At 42.2% G+C, this 18250-nt stretch overlaps 1 protein-coding gene across 9 annotated transcripts in view; it reads right to left on the minus strand.

Annotated features, from left to right (window-relative positions):
• Positions 1-18250, minus strand: part of dot1l (DOT1-like histone H3K79 methyltransferase) — a 143756-nt gene that overhangs the window by 73741 nt on the left and 51765 nt on the right. For all 9 annotated transcript variants that reach the window (XR_005457956.1, XR_005457957.1, XM_038776965.1 and 6 more), the window contains 3 exons: positions 7659-7702; positions 4632-4706; positions 2174-2237 (listed from right to left, as the gene is read on the minus strand). Coding sequence is in view for 7 of the 9 variants with exons in the window: in XM_038776965.1 (XP_038632893.1) it covers positions 2174-2237; positions 4632-4706; positions 7659-7702 (183 nt within the window). In the remaining 2 variants the exon portion in view is untranslated. The remainder of the gene's footprint in view (positions 1-2173; positions 2238-4631; positions 4707-7658; positions 7703-18250) is intronic.

Below are 18250 nucleotides of genomic sequence, written 5' to 3' on the forward strand. Positions count from 1 at the left end.
GTTTCTAACAGCACCTACTCGGCAATTTAGTTCGTCGACAGAACCACCACTTAAGTGATAGCAGAACGTAGGGAAATCAGACTGAATTTACGAACACAAAACCATGCAAGCAATTTTAAGAATGTCAGAAATTGCCATTTCATCTAAATCACACCCGATTGCAGTGTCCAAAATATTTTCTTAGTTAAAAATGATTGCTCCTCATGAAAACTCACCCCTACTTTACTATCTATTCATTGGAGGATATATTTCTATACATTTAAGCTTTAGAATTGGGAAAATAAAGCAGGAATATAATTAACATTGGGAGAAAAATTTGATTTTGGTTCTACATGGAGCTGTGAAATATCCAGAAATACAGTATTATATGTGGGGCATGCAAATTATAGACAGTATGGGCAATAGCCAAAAGTGGATTTTTATTACAAGGACATTGTTCCTAAATTACCATTTTCAAACATCATTCTCAAGCAGTGATAACTACATTGCCTGGGATATTTCAGGCAGCAACTAGGTAAAGGCACTCTGTTGACAAAGAAAGCGGCTCACAAAGATGCAGTGATCTGTGACATGGATTTCAGTTTGCCAAACGTCAATTTTATTCTCGTGCTAGTTATAAAGAATCTCTGGTGCCCAGCAAAAATTAGGAATTATGAACGTCATGCAACATTAAAAACCCACTTACAACTTTACAATGAGACAAATTGCAGTTCAAATAAAATCAGTGATTTCGAATTGATTTCCATCTTCAGAGACAAGAACAGAACATCCAGTGGAGGAGCAGAACATCAGTGACAGCAACTTCTAAATTTCTGCATTTGCTGTCAACAGAAGTTGTCACTTTCACATATTAACAGCAGCAAATGCCAGCTCCACCCATCATTACAACTGCAAAATGGAGCCCAACTTTCTTTTTTAAAAACTTGGGGGAAACTCATAACTTTTGTGAAAAAGGCACCAAATATCCAATTAAAACACTCATTTTATTAGCATTTAAACAGTTTGTTGGTCTGATGTGGGATGTCAATATAAAGAAAATTACTGAAAAATGCAATTAATCCTGCCAAGTATTTATTTCCAAATTGAAAACATGCAAGTTTTGTATTAATAATTGTTTCACTTTCCCTGAGAAACAGTGAATATTCACAAGATAATTACCCCTCAGAAGAACTCAATAACATTTTAACCTTCAATTGGAAGACTTAGGCACTGTTTTGTACTCACTATAATGGAAGCTATGACATTTGGAAGCTGACATTTATTATTTCTTTATCAGTGGTCAGAAACCAAGTTAGCTTCTAACATATTTCCATGGATTTCAATAAGATATTAACAATGCTATGAAATTGCAATCAACTCTTGAAATGGCACCCCTGCCATTCATTCCCAAATGAAAAGGTAACCCATTTGTTGAAAGCATTGAAAGTATGCAAATAAGCCATAAGAGGCCAATAGAAAACTGCTCATTCAAAAAAAAAAGATTTTCCTATCTTCGCAGTTCCACCACAAGCTAGCTCAGCCAAGGTGAGACCTTCACTATAAAGAATCTGGTGAGTCTTGTTATCAACTATGGGGCAAATGAATTGTCAGAACAAAAATGTACTGACTCAAAAATTATTTCATCATTTGGTTTGTTAATAAAACAAATGCTGAAGTCTTCCTTCCTCCAATACTAAGTTACCCGTATTTTGGAACAGCAGAAGACTGATCAGCCTGTCAAATACATACCTCATCAGATCTTTTGTTTTCTTCTTGATACTTGGCATAGGTATATACCCTTAGAGGTCAATTACAGCCGTTCCCTTCTCCCCACTTCCAAATCAAACGATCATTAAGAAAAAGGGACACATTTTTTCCACAGTTTCAGAATCAATACACCAGAAATGGATGGTCTGAGGGGTAGAACAGACCAAGTCCAAAGCTGGAGGCGAAACATCACATTCAAAAGCTGGATCCAGGCCTCGGTGGAGTTGAGATACATAGAGATACACATCACACTCACAATAAATGTGAAGTATACAGAAGAAAAACAGTTTAAAAAGGGACAAAGGCAGAGAAAGCATGAGAATACATGCAAAAACTGTAAAATAGAATGAGGACAATAAGTACCTTTAAAGAAATTTCAAACACCTAAATGAAAAGCACCATATGAAATGAATCTTACAATACATACCAACTGCTGAATGCTATCCATTGCGCGGTTGTACTTTTCACATAGTTTCTGCATACTCTCAAAGCTAGAAGAGATCATATTGCCAATTGAGAAAAGCATTCAAAAATGAAAACTTAAAGAAATTTCTTAAATTACTTTTAGGCTTTAACTAATACTTGCAAGTAGCAAATGAAAATGCTTATATGCCAATGCTGCCATGGTAGAGATCCCCATAGTACTGCCAATACAATAACCATGCTAGGAGCAGATAATATTTATAATTGACCAAATTAAAAAATATTTGTAATTGACTAAATCTGTATGTACAATTAAGTATATGTATTATAATAATCTTTATTATTGTCACAAGTAGGCTTACATTAACACTGCAATGAAGCCACTGAAAATCCCCTAATCGCCACACTCTGGCACCTGTTCGGGTACACAGAGCGAGAATTCAGAATGTCCAATTCACCGAACAAGCACGTCTTTCGAGACTTGTGGGAGGAAACCGGAGCACCCGGAGAAAACCCACACAGACATGGGGAGAACGTGCAGACTCGGCACAGACAGTGACCCAAGCAGGAATTGAACCTGGGACCCTGGCGCTATGAAGCAACACTGCTAACCACTGTGCTACCATGCCACCCAGAATGCTCATATAGTATCATAGTGATTGTGTGACCGGACTAACAACCCAGAGAATGCGGCTTCAAACGCAACATTGGATGATGAAAATTGGAATTTGTTTTTAAAATTTGGAAACATGACCATTAAGCTGTGAACTTGCAGAGAAAAAGGAAACAAAAACAAACTTGGTTCACCAATTCATTAGTGAAAAAAATGTAGTGTCCTTTATCCAGTCCATCCTCCGTGACTCGACTCAGCATGCTTTACGTTAACTACCTCAAGCCACTCAATTGCACCAATGGCTATGTTCAGACAGTTGCCCACCACCTTCTCAGAAGTATTGAGAGGACTAATAATTACAGATCTTGCCAGTGATGCCGATATTCTACATATGTATTTTAAAAAATTTATAGTACCCAATTCTTGTTTTTTGGAAATTGTTTTTTCCAATTAAGGCGCAATTTAGCACGGCCAATCAACCTACCCTGCACATCTTTGGGCTGTGGGGGCGAGACTCACGCAGACATTGGCATTTGCAAATGATTACATAGAACTTGAATTGTTCAAACGAAGATGCCATAGTATACAGCCATACTCTCATCCAAATAAAGACAAAATAAGCTATTAGAACATTACAAGTTGCACTTCACATCATTGTAGACCAGAAGAAATTTTCAGCCAAATCTAGCACAAAGCCAAACTCTGATTTTAATTAGGCGGCTCACTTGCGCATTTGCTACTCAATGCATCCAGTATGGACCCACACTGCCTTAAAAAAGAAAGCATATTTTACATTAATAGCTTACATTCTCCTCATCTGCTTCTATAAAATCATCTTCTCTTGACACAAATAGCTAAAAGCTGAAATGGTTGCCATAATTCTCAAAGAAAACATCTATGCGCAAAAATGAAATATAGCCTGTACATTTTAATTGCCAGGATGCCATAATTTATCGTTCTTAATGCTCAGGACTCAGCAATTTTAGTTGTCAGTTTAGTAAACAAAAATGTTCCAAATTAGAGAACTCGGGGCAGCACGGTGGCCTAGTGGTTAGCACAACGGCCTCACGGCGCTGAGGTCCCAGGTTCGATCCCGGCTCTGGGTCACTGTCTGTGTGGAGTTTGCACATTCTCCCCGTGTCTGCGTGGGTTTCACCCCCACAACCCAAAAATGTGCAGAGTAGGTGGATTGGCCATGCTAAATTGCCCCTTAATTGGAAAAAATAATTGTGGAATCTAAATTTTTTTTTTTTATAAATTATTTTTTCCAATTAAGGGGCAATTTAGCGTGGCCAATCCACCTACTCTGCACATTTTGGGTTGTGGGGGCGAAACCCACGCAGACACAGGGAGAATGTGCAAACTCCACACGGACAGTGACCCAGAGCCGGGATCGAACCTGGGACCTCAGCGCCGTGAGGCGGTTGTGCTAACCACTAGACCACCGTGCTGCCCTATCTAAATTTTTTTTTAAAATAAATAAAAAAATTAGAGAACTCTCTCAAAATGTTTATCAAGCACTACAGTTAAACAAGGACACAATAAGCTTAGACTTTCAGGTCTCTGTTCCCTCAATTTAGGGCTTTAAGTAGTTCCCTCAATTTAGGGCTTTAAGTAGTTCTCCCCCACATTTAAAAAATTGAACCTTTTTTTTTTAAATGCCTTACGACATTTGAAATTTGCTCAAGCACCTTCTTCATTTCACTAATTTTCCCAGTGCTCCTGAACTAGGAATCATTTCTCAACAGTTTTATCATGCAACTGCTTTTGTGTGTTCATGGAACTCATTACAATTATTAAGAAGCATCAGTACTCATTACAATTATTAAGAAGCATTAGTATATCCTACCATTTGGTATCATAGTCCACTAGCACGTAGTTTTCCATAGCAAGTTTAAGATCAGGGACCTCCTCACAAACCCATCTAAAATAAATTCAAATATAGTCATTCAACCTTTGTTCATGAAAATCAATCATTCCTTCTTGGCCACCATTTTCATAAAATGCAACCTTACTTGTACCAATATTTTTTTCTTAAATACCAACAGCCATGATAAAATGCAAAGCAAAATCATACTTATAGAATCATAGAATTTACAGTCCAGAAGGAGGCCATTTTGCCCATCAAGTCTGCACCATTCCTTGGAAACAACACCCCACCCAACCCCACACTTCCACCCTATCGCCGTAACCCAGTAACTCCACCTAACCTTTCTGGACATGAAGGGCAATTTAGCATGGCCAATCCACCTAATCTGCACATCTTTGGACTGTGGGAGGTAACCGGAGCAGCTGGATGACACGCAGACACGGAGAGAACATGCAGTCTCCGCACAGACCGTGACCCAAGCCAGGAATCGAACCTGGGACCTTGGAGCTGTGGAGCAAAATGCTAACCACTGTGCCACCGTGCCATACTTAATCTGTAAAATCTGAAAGCAATGTTGCAGATAAAGAAAGATCTAGCAAGTAGAGGTCTTTTGACATTATCAAGCATTGAATGCTCAATGCATGCTATATGCAACATTATTTTTCTCAAACCTATGGATACTACAAACACACCCTAAAAAGTATTAAAAATCTAATGTTATAAGTAGTAAGACAAAAGAAAAAAAATTGCTTATTTAACCTTTTCAAGTAGTAAATGGCTTTTATATAGCACCTCATCAGGTCATTAGCATACTCCAAAGCACTTCAAATCCAACTATTCTTATTGAAGTGCATCGGTCTATAAGTAGCCAAAGACAGCATTCAACTTGCATACTGCAAAGTCTTACAAACTGCGGAAGAAATTAAATGCCCAGTTAATCGGATTTTGGTGGAGCTGGTCAAAGGAAGGATTGTTGGCCTGGACACGAAGAGAACTTCTTACTTTTTCGACAGTGCTTGAATCTTTTATATCCGCCTAAACTGGGGAGTGGAGCTCCAAGTATGGCCTTAAAGAAAACACCCTTTGACATTGCAGTACTCCAAGTCACCAATCACATGTTAGGCTAGATTAGTGTTCAACGACTGGAGGGGTGGGTGGGGGAGGACTCGAACCTACAGCCTTGTGAAGATTCAAATCTTATAACTGACAACAACCCTGCATCTCGAGCTATGTAACCACTTAAGTGCCAACCTCAATTAATATTCTCGATGGACTTTCTGCAAAATTGCTCTCAAGACAATTTGAATAGTTCACTATTAAACCGTAGTCTTGGTTCAGAAGCCAAGAATGATGGCACCTTTGAGGTGTGAAATTACTGAGTACAAAATGAAAAACTAGGTGGAATCATTAAATCTAGAATATTACTATAAATTAGTCTGTGAGATTATTAGGACAAGGGGACAGGTTCAAATGAGTGAATAGTTTCTTTAGAACTGAGAAAGAAGTAGTTCCTCCTGCAAATGAATACCTAGATCGTGTAGATGAGGTGAAAACCAAAGTAATTTTTTTAAATCAAAAAATAACAAACATTGTGCAGCTCCTTTCCAGATGAATTCAAGTGGACTGAATGGCTCCTCATCTGTATGGATCTTGTAAAATGGCCATGAGGATCAAGTGCCTGCAACAAAGACAGCATGCAAGCAAGCATTCTGCTACCAGAGCATTCATGTTCTCTAACTTTTTAGGAGGAGGTAGTTACAAATTAGGGTTTAGATATGGCTTCCTCATATTGGGAACAATCCAAATGGAAGTAAAGGAATAACTTGCATATATAAAGCACCTTTTCCAACTTAAAGACCTCCTAAGGTACTTTACAATCAATGTAGTACTTTGAAAGTATGGCAATTGCTGTAATGTAGGAACAAAACAATTAACGTTCTCCGTGTAGTAGATCTTTGAAGAAAACCAGAGCCCACTAACTCTGGCTCACCTCAATAGGTTAATCCACTGGATGATCACATTAAATTAAATGTTACAAGTTATAAATCAAAGGGATTATTTAAGGAAAGGGTTAATCAGACTAGTATTTTCACAAACTGATTTGGAGTGGTTTTATGTTGGGAGTACTTGTCTTTATTTAAGTATGAAGGGATGATGATCTTTAAATAGTAATGTCTTAACTAATTGATGCTACCGTTGTACAGCTGCACAGCAGTTCTCAAAATGTGACCACTGAACCGAAGACTGATCCGTAAGCACCCGTTTCAAAATGTCTGTGTGAAGTAATCACCCGATAAGGGAACGTGCTTTAAAGGAATGGGTTTATTGAAAATTTGCAGTATTTATTGATTCTTGCGTTTATGGGACTGTAGGCACTGATCTATGATTGCAAAGACATGAGTTAGCACAGAAGAAAACATTCATGAAAATATTGTCTTTTAAGTTGAAGTTTGTGTAGGTCAAGAGGACCTGGTCGGTATGTGGGGGTGCAGAACCAGAGCAATAAATTTACATGGTTGAACAGCAATTATGTGCAAAAGGGAAGGAATGTATGTTAAGATAAGAAAAATAGGAGTTAAGAAAAATATGGAGTTATGCCAAACTCTAGCTCAACACTAAAGGAGCTCATTAGTGAGGAATTCTGCTTATTAACAGAGTTATTAATATGGTATTGGTTTCTTTTTAGTTACATATATATAATTATTTTAATATTCATGCAACATAACTACATGTCAATGGTCATGGAGCAAGTGACTAAGAAAAGGTACAAAAATTCAACAAATGATAATTTGTATTTGAAGGTTCGACCAACTGGAATTCTGGAGCTCAAAGAGTCCCCAATATGAGTCCCTGATGGTTGGATACATTAGTTACACATATGCTTAAATATAACCACATTTACGAGGTATTAGATAAATCTGAGCAGCTGACTTCAGCATTATGATCATTTATAATTCTGTATTCTGACTATAAAACAAATCAATAGAACTGAACTTCCATTCTTACCGGATAGTTTCAATAATTTCATGAGCAGCATCATGGTGTTTGTCCTGAAAATACAAAAAGTACACTACTGTTAAACACTGTGTAGCAAACAAGTCCTCCAGAGAGAAATGGTACTTTGTACATCTGTATAATAGAACGATGCTCACATGATGAATTGGATATGGACTGAACAGATGCACGCATTTAAATCAAGGTAGTCAAGTCTAAATCTGCCACAAAACCTCCAAGCACCCACCTTTAGTTAGACCAGTATACTGATGACAATTATGGTAAAATAGGAACAGGGTAGGCTATTGAACCTCTCAAGTCTGCACCAGCATACAATTGGATAATTTGTAATTCAGCTCCATTATTTGTTTAATTCATTCAAGGGATGTGGGCTTTGGTGGCTCTGCGATGGCAAAGGATTCAACGATGGTCATGCCATTAAATGTCAAGGGATGATGGTTAAACATGGTCATTGCCTGGCACTTGTGTGGTGTGAACGTTATTTGCCAATCACTAACCTGAGCCTGGACATCGTCCAGATGTTGCTGCAATTTGCTTCAGTAGCGGAGTCATGAATGTCAAAATAAGGTAATTTTTAGTTGGCAAGTTGCGACTAGAGGGTACTGCAGAGTTCAATGTTTAGGACTCAGCTATGAGTAGGAATGAACGGATCTTTTTCAGAATGGCAGACAGTGACTAGTGGGGTTGCGGAGGGATCAGTTCTGGGACCCCAGCAATTCACAATATACATTAATTATTTAGACAATAACTGGATTCAGATGATTTAGGCAAAGTCATTGAATCTATTTAGCTCTCCTTTACCTTCAAAGAGCTAAAATTGCTTACAATACAATGGAGACAAGTAACACGACTCAAAAATGATTCAAATAGAAAGAGGGAAAGAAACTAGCTGCAACACGAACTAGATAACAAATCTTTAAACCAAATTGCACATTACATGTTACACTTTTTTCCAAATACCACAATGAGTGATCATTTTTTGCCTGCTCTTACAATTTATCTATTACCAATCCACTCCACAAGAATAATCTTGGGGTACAGTTCCATGACACCAAAAGCCTAATCATTCCTTAGGTGAAAATCCAGCAAGTATTGCTACATATCTGAATAGCTGTATGATGAGTTTGTGCATTAGGTCCAATAGAAGTCAATATGTCCCTCAGTAATCGTAGGCCTCCAAAGTTCAGTCTGGTGATTAATCAAGTCCCTCAAACAGATTGTGAAAACAGATAAGAGGAAATGAAGCAAACTTTCAAGAGTATGACAAAACACCATTGCAAATATAGTTTCAAAAATTAATATACTGTTTGCTACAGGTAAAGTGGTAAGAATGACTAAAGTATAGAAAGTACAGGTAAATGAGTGCCCCTCAGGACAGCATGAGTGAGATGTCTCTGTGGCTCCAAGCGTCAATTTTGCGGTACTTCTTTTGCTTCATATGATTAAAATAATTTGAACAGGTACAAAGATGAAATCTCAAAAATTCTGACAATATTCGGATAAGGAGACAGATAAATGGAGGAACATCGAAAGACTGGAATTAAAGTTAATAATCTGGGGGATAGGATGCATGTGGAAATTGATGGGGACAGGACATTAGTTGAGAAGTTAGTGTGGGATGGATAGGAAACCGCAAAATTTGTAGTCATGCCGGGTGTGGGTTGGAAAGGCTACTAATCATGTTGAAGTCTGACTTGGAGTTTACAATGGTGCAAACACTGATTTCAGTAGCAGTGGGTGGAAGTATTGGATTTGACACACATATTAGATGAATATGCAATGAATATTTTGAAATGGTTTCAAATTACAAAATGATTTTCAAATCATTATTACTCCACTTTCCTGGGTGAGTACAGCTCTTTGAACACTGAAGAAGCTTGGCACCATCCAGGACAAAACCTGCTTGATTGACATCCCATCCACAAACCTTCACTCCCTCCACCACCGACCCACAGTAGCAGCTGTGTGCGCCTCTACAATAGAAACTCACCAAGGCTCCTTCCAACCCCATGACCACTACAATCTAGATCAGGGGTGGGCAAACTACGGCCCGCGGGCCGCATGCGGCCCGCCAAAGGTATTTCTGCGGCCCACCAAGTCATTAAAAAAAAAAAAAAAATTTTTTTTTTTTAAATTTTTTTTTTAAAAATTTTTTTTTAAAAGGTTAATGGGTGGGGGGGCTGTTGGGTTACTTACTGGTATAGGGTTGGATACGTTGACTTGAGTAGGGTGATCATTGCTTGGCACAATGTTGAGGGCCGAAGGGCCTGTTCTGTGCTGTACTGTTCTATGTTCTATATGAGGCGCCCAGAATCATAACCGGGTGAAGTAATTATTTTACTTAATATACTATGCGGCCCTTTGTGAATTGTGAATTTCTGAATGCGGCCCTTGCACGGAAAAGTTTGCCCACCCCTGATCTAGATTGAAGGAGAAGGGCAGCAGATACATAGGAATACCACAAACTGGAAGTTCTCCTCCAAGATACTCACCATCCTGACTTGGAAATATATTCCCATTCCTCAACAGTTGCTGGAATAAAATCCTTCCCTAATTTCACTGTAGGTGTACCTACAACACATGAACTGCATTGGTTCAACAAGGCAGCTCAACGCCGCCTTCTCAAGGGAAATTAGAGATGGGCAATAAATGTTGACCTAACAAGTGAAGCCCACATTCCTGTAAATTATATAAAAAACAAACAGAACAATTGAAAGCAGAGAAATATTGGCAGGAACATACTAAGAATAGGGGAAAGTATACACAGGTCTAGTATTTGGATGTGTTTTGTCATGTGTACTGAGGTACAGTGAAAGGTATTGTTCTGTGTACAGTCCAGACAGATGATTCCATACATGGAAAATATATAGGACATACATAAATACACAAGGTAAATACATAGTCACAAGCATCGGGTGAAGCATACGGAGTGCAGTACTACTGAGTAGAAAAGGTGCGTGAAGTGATCAGATCAGTCTGTAGAGAGTCATTCAGGAGTCTGGTAACACCGGGGAAGAAGTTGTTTTTGAACCTGTTAATGCGCGTTCTCACTCTTTTGTATCTCCTGCCCGATGAAAGAAGTTGGAAGAGCGAATAATCCAAGTGGGAGGGGTCTTTGATATTGTTGCCCGCTTTCCCAAGGCAGCAGGAGATGTAGATAAAGTCAATGGATAGGTGGTGGTTTTGCATGGTGGACTGACTATGTTCACGACTCTAAGGTCTTGGGATGAGCAGTTGCCATACCAGGTTGCGATACTTCTATGGTGCATCTGTAAAAATTAATAAGACTTAACGTGGACATGCCGAATTCTCTTAGTTTCCAGAGGAAGTATAGGTGCTGTTGTGCTTTCTTGGTCGTAGCATCGACATGGGTGGACCAGGACAGATTGTTGATAATGTGCACACCGATAAATTTGAGGCGGTCAACCATCTCCACTTCAGTCGGCACCATTGATGCAGACAGGGATGTGTAGGATATTTTGCTCCCAAAGTCATGACCAGCTCTTAGTTAAAAGACTGTTGTCATTACACCACTCCACTAGGTTCTCCATCTCCCTCCTATACTCTGACTCATCGTTGTTCAAGATCCGGTCCACTACGGTTGTGTCATCAGCAAACTTGTAGATGGAGCTGGAGCCAAATTTTGACAGTCATGTATGTATATAGGAAGTATAGTTGGGAGCTAAGTACGCAATCTTGTGGGGCCCCGGTATCGAGGACTATCGTGGAGGTGATGTTGTTATTTATTCTTACTGATTGTAGTCTATGGGTCAGAAAGTTGAGGATCCAGTTGCAGAGCGAGGAGCCAAGTCCTAGTTTTGGAGCTTTGATATGATCTTGGCTGGGATTATGGTGTCAAAGGCGGAGCTGTAGGCAATGAATGGAAGTCCTTGTTGTCAAGATGCTCCAGGGATGAGTGTAGGGCCAGGGAGATGACATCTGCCGTGGGCCAGGGAGATGACATCTGCCGTGGACCAGTCGTTGTGGTATGCAAATTGCAGTGGATAAAGGCATGCTGGGAGTATGGAGTTGGTGTCTTCATGACCAAATTCTTGAAGCACTTCATAATGATCGATGTCAAAGCCACCAGACGGTAGTCATTGAGGCATGCTGCCTGGTTCTTCTTTGGCACCGGTATGATGGTGGTCTTCTTGAAGCAGGTGGGAACCTCGAAACAGAGTAGGGAGAAGTTGAAGATGTCCACAAACAAACGCGGCAGTTGGTCCATGCAGGATCTAAGTGCATGACCAGGGACTAAATCAGGACCTGTCGGTTTCCAAAGGTTCACTTTCAAGGCGGCCAATTTGACTTAGGTGTGGGGTGTCCGAGGCTCCTGGGGTAGTTGACAATGGTTTGGTCGTTTCCTGCTTGAACCGAGCATAGAATGCATGGTGTTCTACTGCCAGAGATGCTGCTCAGCTTTGCTTTGTAGCCCGCAAACCAATATCACAAACCAAGTCTCATTGCAGGCACAAACAAAATGCAAAATATAAACTAACAATGGGATGAGAGAAGAGACGGAAAAAGCGAACAGAGATAATTAGTTGACAGAAAGATTAAAAATCAAAGTTATCTGAAAAAAATTCCTACTTGCAAAATGAAACTAAAAATTTTACAAGTAACATACCCATTTTACAGTGTCACCATTTCACAGTTGAGCAAGACCCAATATACATTGATCTTCTACCTGGCTTTAGTTTTAAGGACAAAGTCTTCTTGCCGAGAAGGCAATATACCCAAGATTACATTTTAATCAACATTTGGCCGAGAAGTGAACTGGAAACCCAACACACCTGAACACTATACCCAATTACATTACTGTGGGAAAATGCAACAGCCAAAACCATCCGAATTCAAATAATGAAACACTTCTGAACTGTATGAATCTTGCAAAGTGTTACTTCAAGTATAAATAAACTATGAAATATCTTTATGGTTAATGCACAACATACGCTACAAATCAGATACGTTACATTTCAAAATTCCTTTTCAAAAAAAGCAATCCTTTTTTGTGAACAGAAATTAATCAACTTTTTTAATATGCTAAGCAGGAAGGTGGAACAAATGTCATAGACAAGATTTCTTTAGGACACGGAGAAGCACCAATGCACAGAATATTGGTTTTACTGCATATTTTTGCAATTTAATTCAAAAACTTGAGAATCACAGATTGACAAGTAAACAGAAGAACAGGACCAGTTTTTTAAAATAAATTAAGCTCAAGATTGACATAACCAAGTGTCCTGCAATATACATCGTGGTTTCAAGTAGGTTTCTAAATATTAGCCGAAAACTGCGCGCATGTAATGAAAAAAATTGCACGATTTAATTAAAATGTTTGAAGTGTTATTTCTGGCGCGACTGGTGAGGTCACAGTCCGTATTTAACAGCATTTAGTGTGGGAAATGAGCCCATGAGTTTCGCGCCATTATTGTATATCTCGCTGTCTGAATCACCAGACCTGTAACTCAGCGTCTCGCTTCTAAGAGGAGCTGCTTTTAAACACTCCCTCACAGGTGCACTGGAGAGTGAACGCCTCCACCTCATGCACGAGGTTGGGGCTGATACAGCTAAAGGTGGTATATAGAGCACACCTCACAAGGGCGAGGATGGGCTGATTCTTTGAAGGGGTAGAAGATGTGTGTGAACGTTGCAGGGGGTCCTGTAAATCACGTTCATATTTTTTGGTCCTGTCCAAAGCTGGAGGATTACTGGAAGGTGGTGTTTAGGGGAATCTCTAAAGTGGTGCACGTGAAATTGGACCCGTGCCCTCGGGAGGCCATATTTGGGGTGTCGGACCAGCCTGGGTTGGAAACGGTGCAGAGGCAGATGTTGTAGCCTTCGCCTCGTTGATCACCCGAAGGCAGATTCTGATGGGATGGAGAGCGACCTCTCCACCGTGTCCTGGTGTGGTTGCGGGGGCGGGGGGAACCTGTTGGAATTCTTGACTCTTGAGAAGGTTACGTTTGAACTGAGGGGAAGGATGGAGGGGTTCTACAATTCACAGGCATTATTCATTATGCACTTTCAAGAACTGGATAACATCGGGTTTGGGGGCTGGGGGGAGGCGGACTGTGTGTGTTAATGGTGACAATGGGTGATTCCCGATTCCATTTTGTCATTTATTTATGTTAACATGTGGGTTTGGTGGGAGGTTGGGGTCGTTGTTATTGATATGGGGATTGACATTATATTCATTACTGATTATTGTTGGTGGGTGCAAATTTGGGAGAAAATGTGAAAAAGGAGAATAAAAATATTTTTTTTAGAAAAACACTCCCTCACCACTCACCCCAATGAAATTAAATGAAAATCGCTTATTGTCACAAGTAGGCTTCAAATGAAGTTACCATGGAATACCCCTAGTCGCCGGAGGCTGGTACGGGAATTGAACCTGCGCTGCTGGCCTTGTTCTGCTTTACAAGTCAGCTGTTTAGCCCACTGTGCTAAACCAGCCCCTATCAACGCACAAGCATGGCAACACACAGATCAGCTCCTCGCTTTGGGGATGCCGACCTAGCCAGGCTTCTGGATGCAGTGAATGTGAGACTGGATGTTCCCCCTAGGCTTTGGAAAACCAGCAATAGGTTCACCAATACTACCTGGGAGGCAATGTGAGAGGCTGTCGGTGCGGGCAGCATGATCAGGAGGACCAGCATCCAATGTCAGAAGAGAACCAACGACCTCCACCGAGTTGCAAGAGTAAATCACCACCTCTCAATTCCCAACTGTTCCTCCCACCACAAATCACTGGCTGACACTTCGCACCCTCCCCTTCATACATGTTCCTCAGCACCCCCGGCACACACCAACACAATCCCTTCATGCAGTTGCAGGGCCCACACTTCACCTGCCGTAGATCCCCGATCCATCAAGGACGCAGCTCACAATGCTCTCTTTGTTCCAGCAGGATAGTTGGCCCATAATAATCGTAAAAGGGCCAAGGTGGGGACGGGCAGAGTACCAGAGTTCTCACCCTTATGAGGAATGGGTCTTGGAGATCGCAGGATTGATCCAAGAGAGAGCTGTCACCGATAGAGCTTTAGTCTGCACCGTAGAGGTGAGGATCCACTGCCCCTTCACCCAGATGACCTGTCTCAAGGGAGCTGTTCATGTCAGACAAAATTATCCTTCGTCTCGATCGACCACATGTATTTTTTCTTTGCAGTGGGCCTGCCTGCACCCCGCCCCCCCCCCAACCTCTCGCTCCCCCGCAACAGAGGTCCAAGATCAAGCACCCCTCGCAGGTCCCATTCAGCGAGTGTGTGTGAGCACACGGTCAGCAGAAAGACAGGAGTCAGACATTGGCATAAACCAAGGAGCTCCAGGATTATCATCACACTTTAGCCTTGTATATTGACCTACTGACAATGCTGACACAAGCCCTATTATACAGACAACGGGAGGGTAGCCAAGGTAGTCCAGCGGGGCAGGAAGGAGGGGAATGGGAGGAGGTGGATGGAGGGGAATGAGCTGCCGGACAAAATCTTTGTCCTATGGAGAAGCATGCGATGTTGAGGGCCTCCCTGGTCCTCTGGGCATGCCGAACCCTTGCCTTCCCATCTGTCCTCCATCCTCTGGGGCCTCCGCCCCAGGCTCTTAGACCATCCCCTCCTTGCCCCCCTACTCGCCCTCATACGAGGCTGCATGTCCATCCTCTAGCATGTTGCCCCGCTGTCATGTCAGACTGCGGAGGGGAGAACAGATCAGCACAAAGTGAGACACCCTCTGGGTGGGGGTGGGGTGTGTACTTCAGTGCACCACCAGGAGTCCAGTGCACCACCAGAAGAGTCCAGGCATCGGAACAGCATTTTTAGCAATTTGATGCATCGCTCGATGACAGCACGGGTGGCAACATGATCTCACATATTGAGTCTCCGACCTCCGCACTGGCGTCATCAGCCAGGACCTCAGCAGGTACCCCTTATCACCCAAGAGCCAACCCGTCATCTAGGGATGGTCTTCAAAGGTAGAAGGGATCTGTGTCCCAGGATGTAGCTGTCATGTATGCTCCTTGGGAAGCATGCCCACACGTGCACGATCCAAAGGTGGTGGGTGATGTTTTGGGTAAGATGGGTCTGCGAGGACTGCGTTTACTGCAGCAGTGAGAGAGACAGACTTCCAACACTTAAAGAAATGCAACTCTATTTTATTGAACTCTTAACTATCATACAGACTTTAACTGTGTGTTGACATTATGCTGAGTTGACTGGAGACCTGAGGCTAACCTGACCAGACTATCTTACTACCACACAGTGTACATTCTAGTTGTTGCTCACGGGCTCTGACTGTCTCAGACCTGGATCCCAAGAGAGCAGGAAAACTAGTGCCCTCTGGCTTTATAGTGGTCGTGTCCTGTCTGGTGATTGGCTGCTGTGTTCTGTGTGTTCATTGGTCATCCTGTGTGTCAATCAATGCCTGTCTGTGCACCATCATATACTTGTGTGTATATTATGACAGTGGGCACACAAGTTGAACATTTAGGCGACATGCATGGCATCAATTGCCCCTAGATCTAGAGAATCCTGGAGATGCAAGAGAATCCTACCTCACAATCCACCTACCCTGCACATCTTTGGGCTGCAGGGGCGAGACACACAGGCACGGGGAGAACGTGCAAACTCCACATAGACGGTCACCCAGAACGAAGGACAATTTAGCACATCCAATCCTGCACATCTTTGGACTGTGGGAAGAATCCAGAGCACCTGGAGGAAACCCATGCAGACACAGGAAGAATGTGCCAACTCCCCAGTCGCCCGGGGTCGGAATAGAACCTGGGTCCTTGGTGCTGTGAGGCAGGTGCTAACCACTGTGCCGCTCTCTTCTCGGGCCGTAGCTTGTGAAATGCCGCACAAAGTCCCTGCTCGAGCCTTGGAATATACCAGTGACATAGACATTCAGGGATGCAGTGACTTTCACTGCCACCAGGAACGGGTGTCCTCCTCCATTGGGCGCTATGTCCGCGAGGAGCCTCCAGCGACACCTGGTGTCCATCAACTCCTCGAATGACCGACGCCTGTGCACCTCAAGCTATCGCCAGCGTCCGCCTCTGGGTTCCTCCTCGGCCTGATGGGCGGTCGGCTCTTCAGGGTGTGTGGCGGTCCCCTGCACATGGGGTGCCGCCTCCAGCCTACGTCGACATGACTGCCTTCTCCGGCATCTGGCTGCCACTGGCACAGTAAAGGCAACTTCTGCAGGATCGACAACATTCTGGTCTTCAAAGAATTAGAAAAGGAGACACCCCGACCATCAGTTAGGGTTTCCGCCTTCCCATCCTTGCATGTCCTGCCTTCTCAGAGTGCCAACAACCGAGCCAGTCCTGCTGATAAAAGCTCACTCTGCACACTCTGCACACTCACCCACAGCCACAGCAGGAGACCCTAGACCATTGCCGGGAACATTAGGGAGACTGTGCTCAGGTGCCCTCCCTGATCCACACGCTCACCCTTTGGTCGCAAGGATATCCCCAGTGCTGAAGCCCAGCTCAGGCTGCTGCCTCTTTGGTGCTGATGCTTCTACAGTTCAGGCAAAGTGTTCAGGCTTCAATTAAGGTTTGATTGAAATGCGATGCAATCCGAGACATGGTCACGTGCACCCATGAGTAGATACTTGAGAATATTTTGTTTATTAAACAGTGAACAGTAACAAATGTGAAAATCAACTAATGTGACATCACGCTAACCATTAAATAAGAAAACACCACCGTTCCATATTGGTATCAATACAAATCTATATCAGCTCACTTTCACAAAATCCCAAATGCACATCATCACCACTCGCAGGTTCCTCAACAGAAACAGAGGATAAGCCTGAGAATGTGTTATCATGTCTACAACTTTGTCGTAGAAATGACCTGTCCATCAACGTGTGACTTATTCCATGTATCATTCTCCTTTCAGGAGCCCTAGCTGTGCAGGACCACCCACCCTGCCCAATCTCACCGAAATCAAATACTGGCATCTACATATGCCACTGGTGCTCAAGGTGAAGTTAAGCATTCTTGACTTCCTGCATAATCCACAAAAGCATTTCTTCAATGCGTCATCAGGTGGCACATCTGGATCAATATCACAAACCAGTTCCCACCGAGTCTTCTTGCCTCAAGCCAGATTGCTATCTAACCGGCCTGCTCCCAATGGCGAGTTCCAGATCTCGTCCAAATATAGAGAGCATAATCATTAACCCCAATTAGCACCAATTTCCATCTCATTAGTGAGACTGAAGTTGAAAGTAACAGCCTCCTGGGAATTAACCAGCTACCCAGTGAGAAATCACACCGGCGTTGTTTAGTATTCATTTTTAAAAACTTGAAGCTGGTTCAACGGCTGCAGAGGGGATCGGAGGTGGTGAGAAGCCATTTCCATTTTCTTTTTTTAAAATAATTTTTATTCAAGTTTTTTAATAACAATAATAAATTTTCTCCCCGCAATTTAAAACAAACAAGGAACAAAACAAGAAAAGAACTCTCCCCCCCCCCTAAAATAATAACAAATAGCAATACAAGAAAGAAGAAAATAACATAACACACCCCCCAACCATCACCAACCCACCCCCCGGGTTGCTGCAGAAACCGACCACTC

The sequence above is a fragment of the Scyliorhinus canicula genome, chromosome 18 (assembly GCF_902713615.1).
Source record: "Scyliorhinus canicula chromosome 18, sScyCan1.1, whole genome shotgun sequence".
NCBI lineage: Eukaryota > Metazoa > Chordata > Chondrichthyes > Carcharhiniformes > Scyliorhinidae > Scyliorhinus > Scyliorhinus canicula.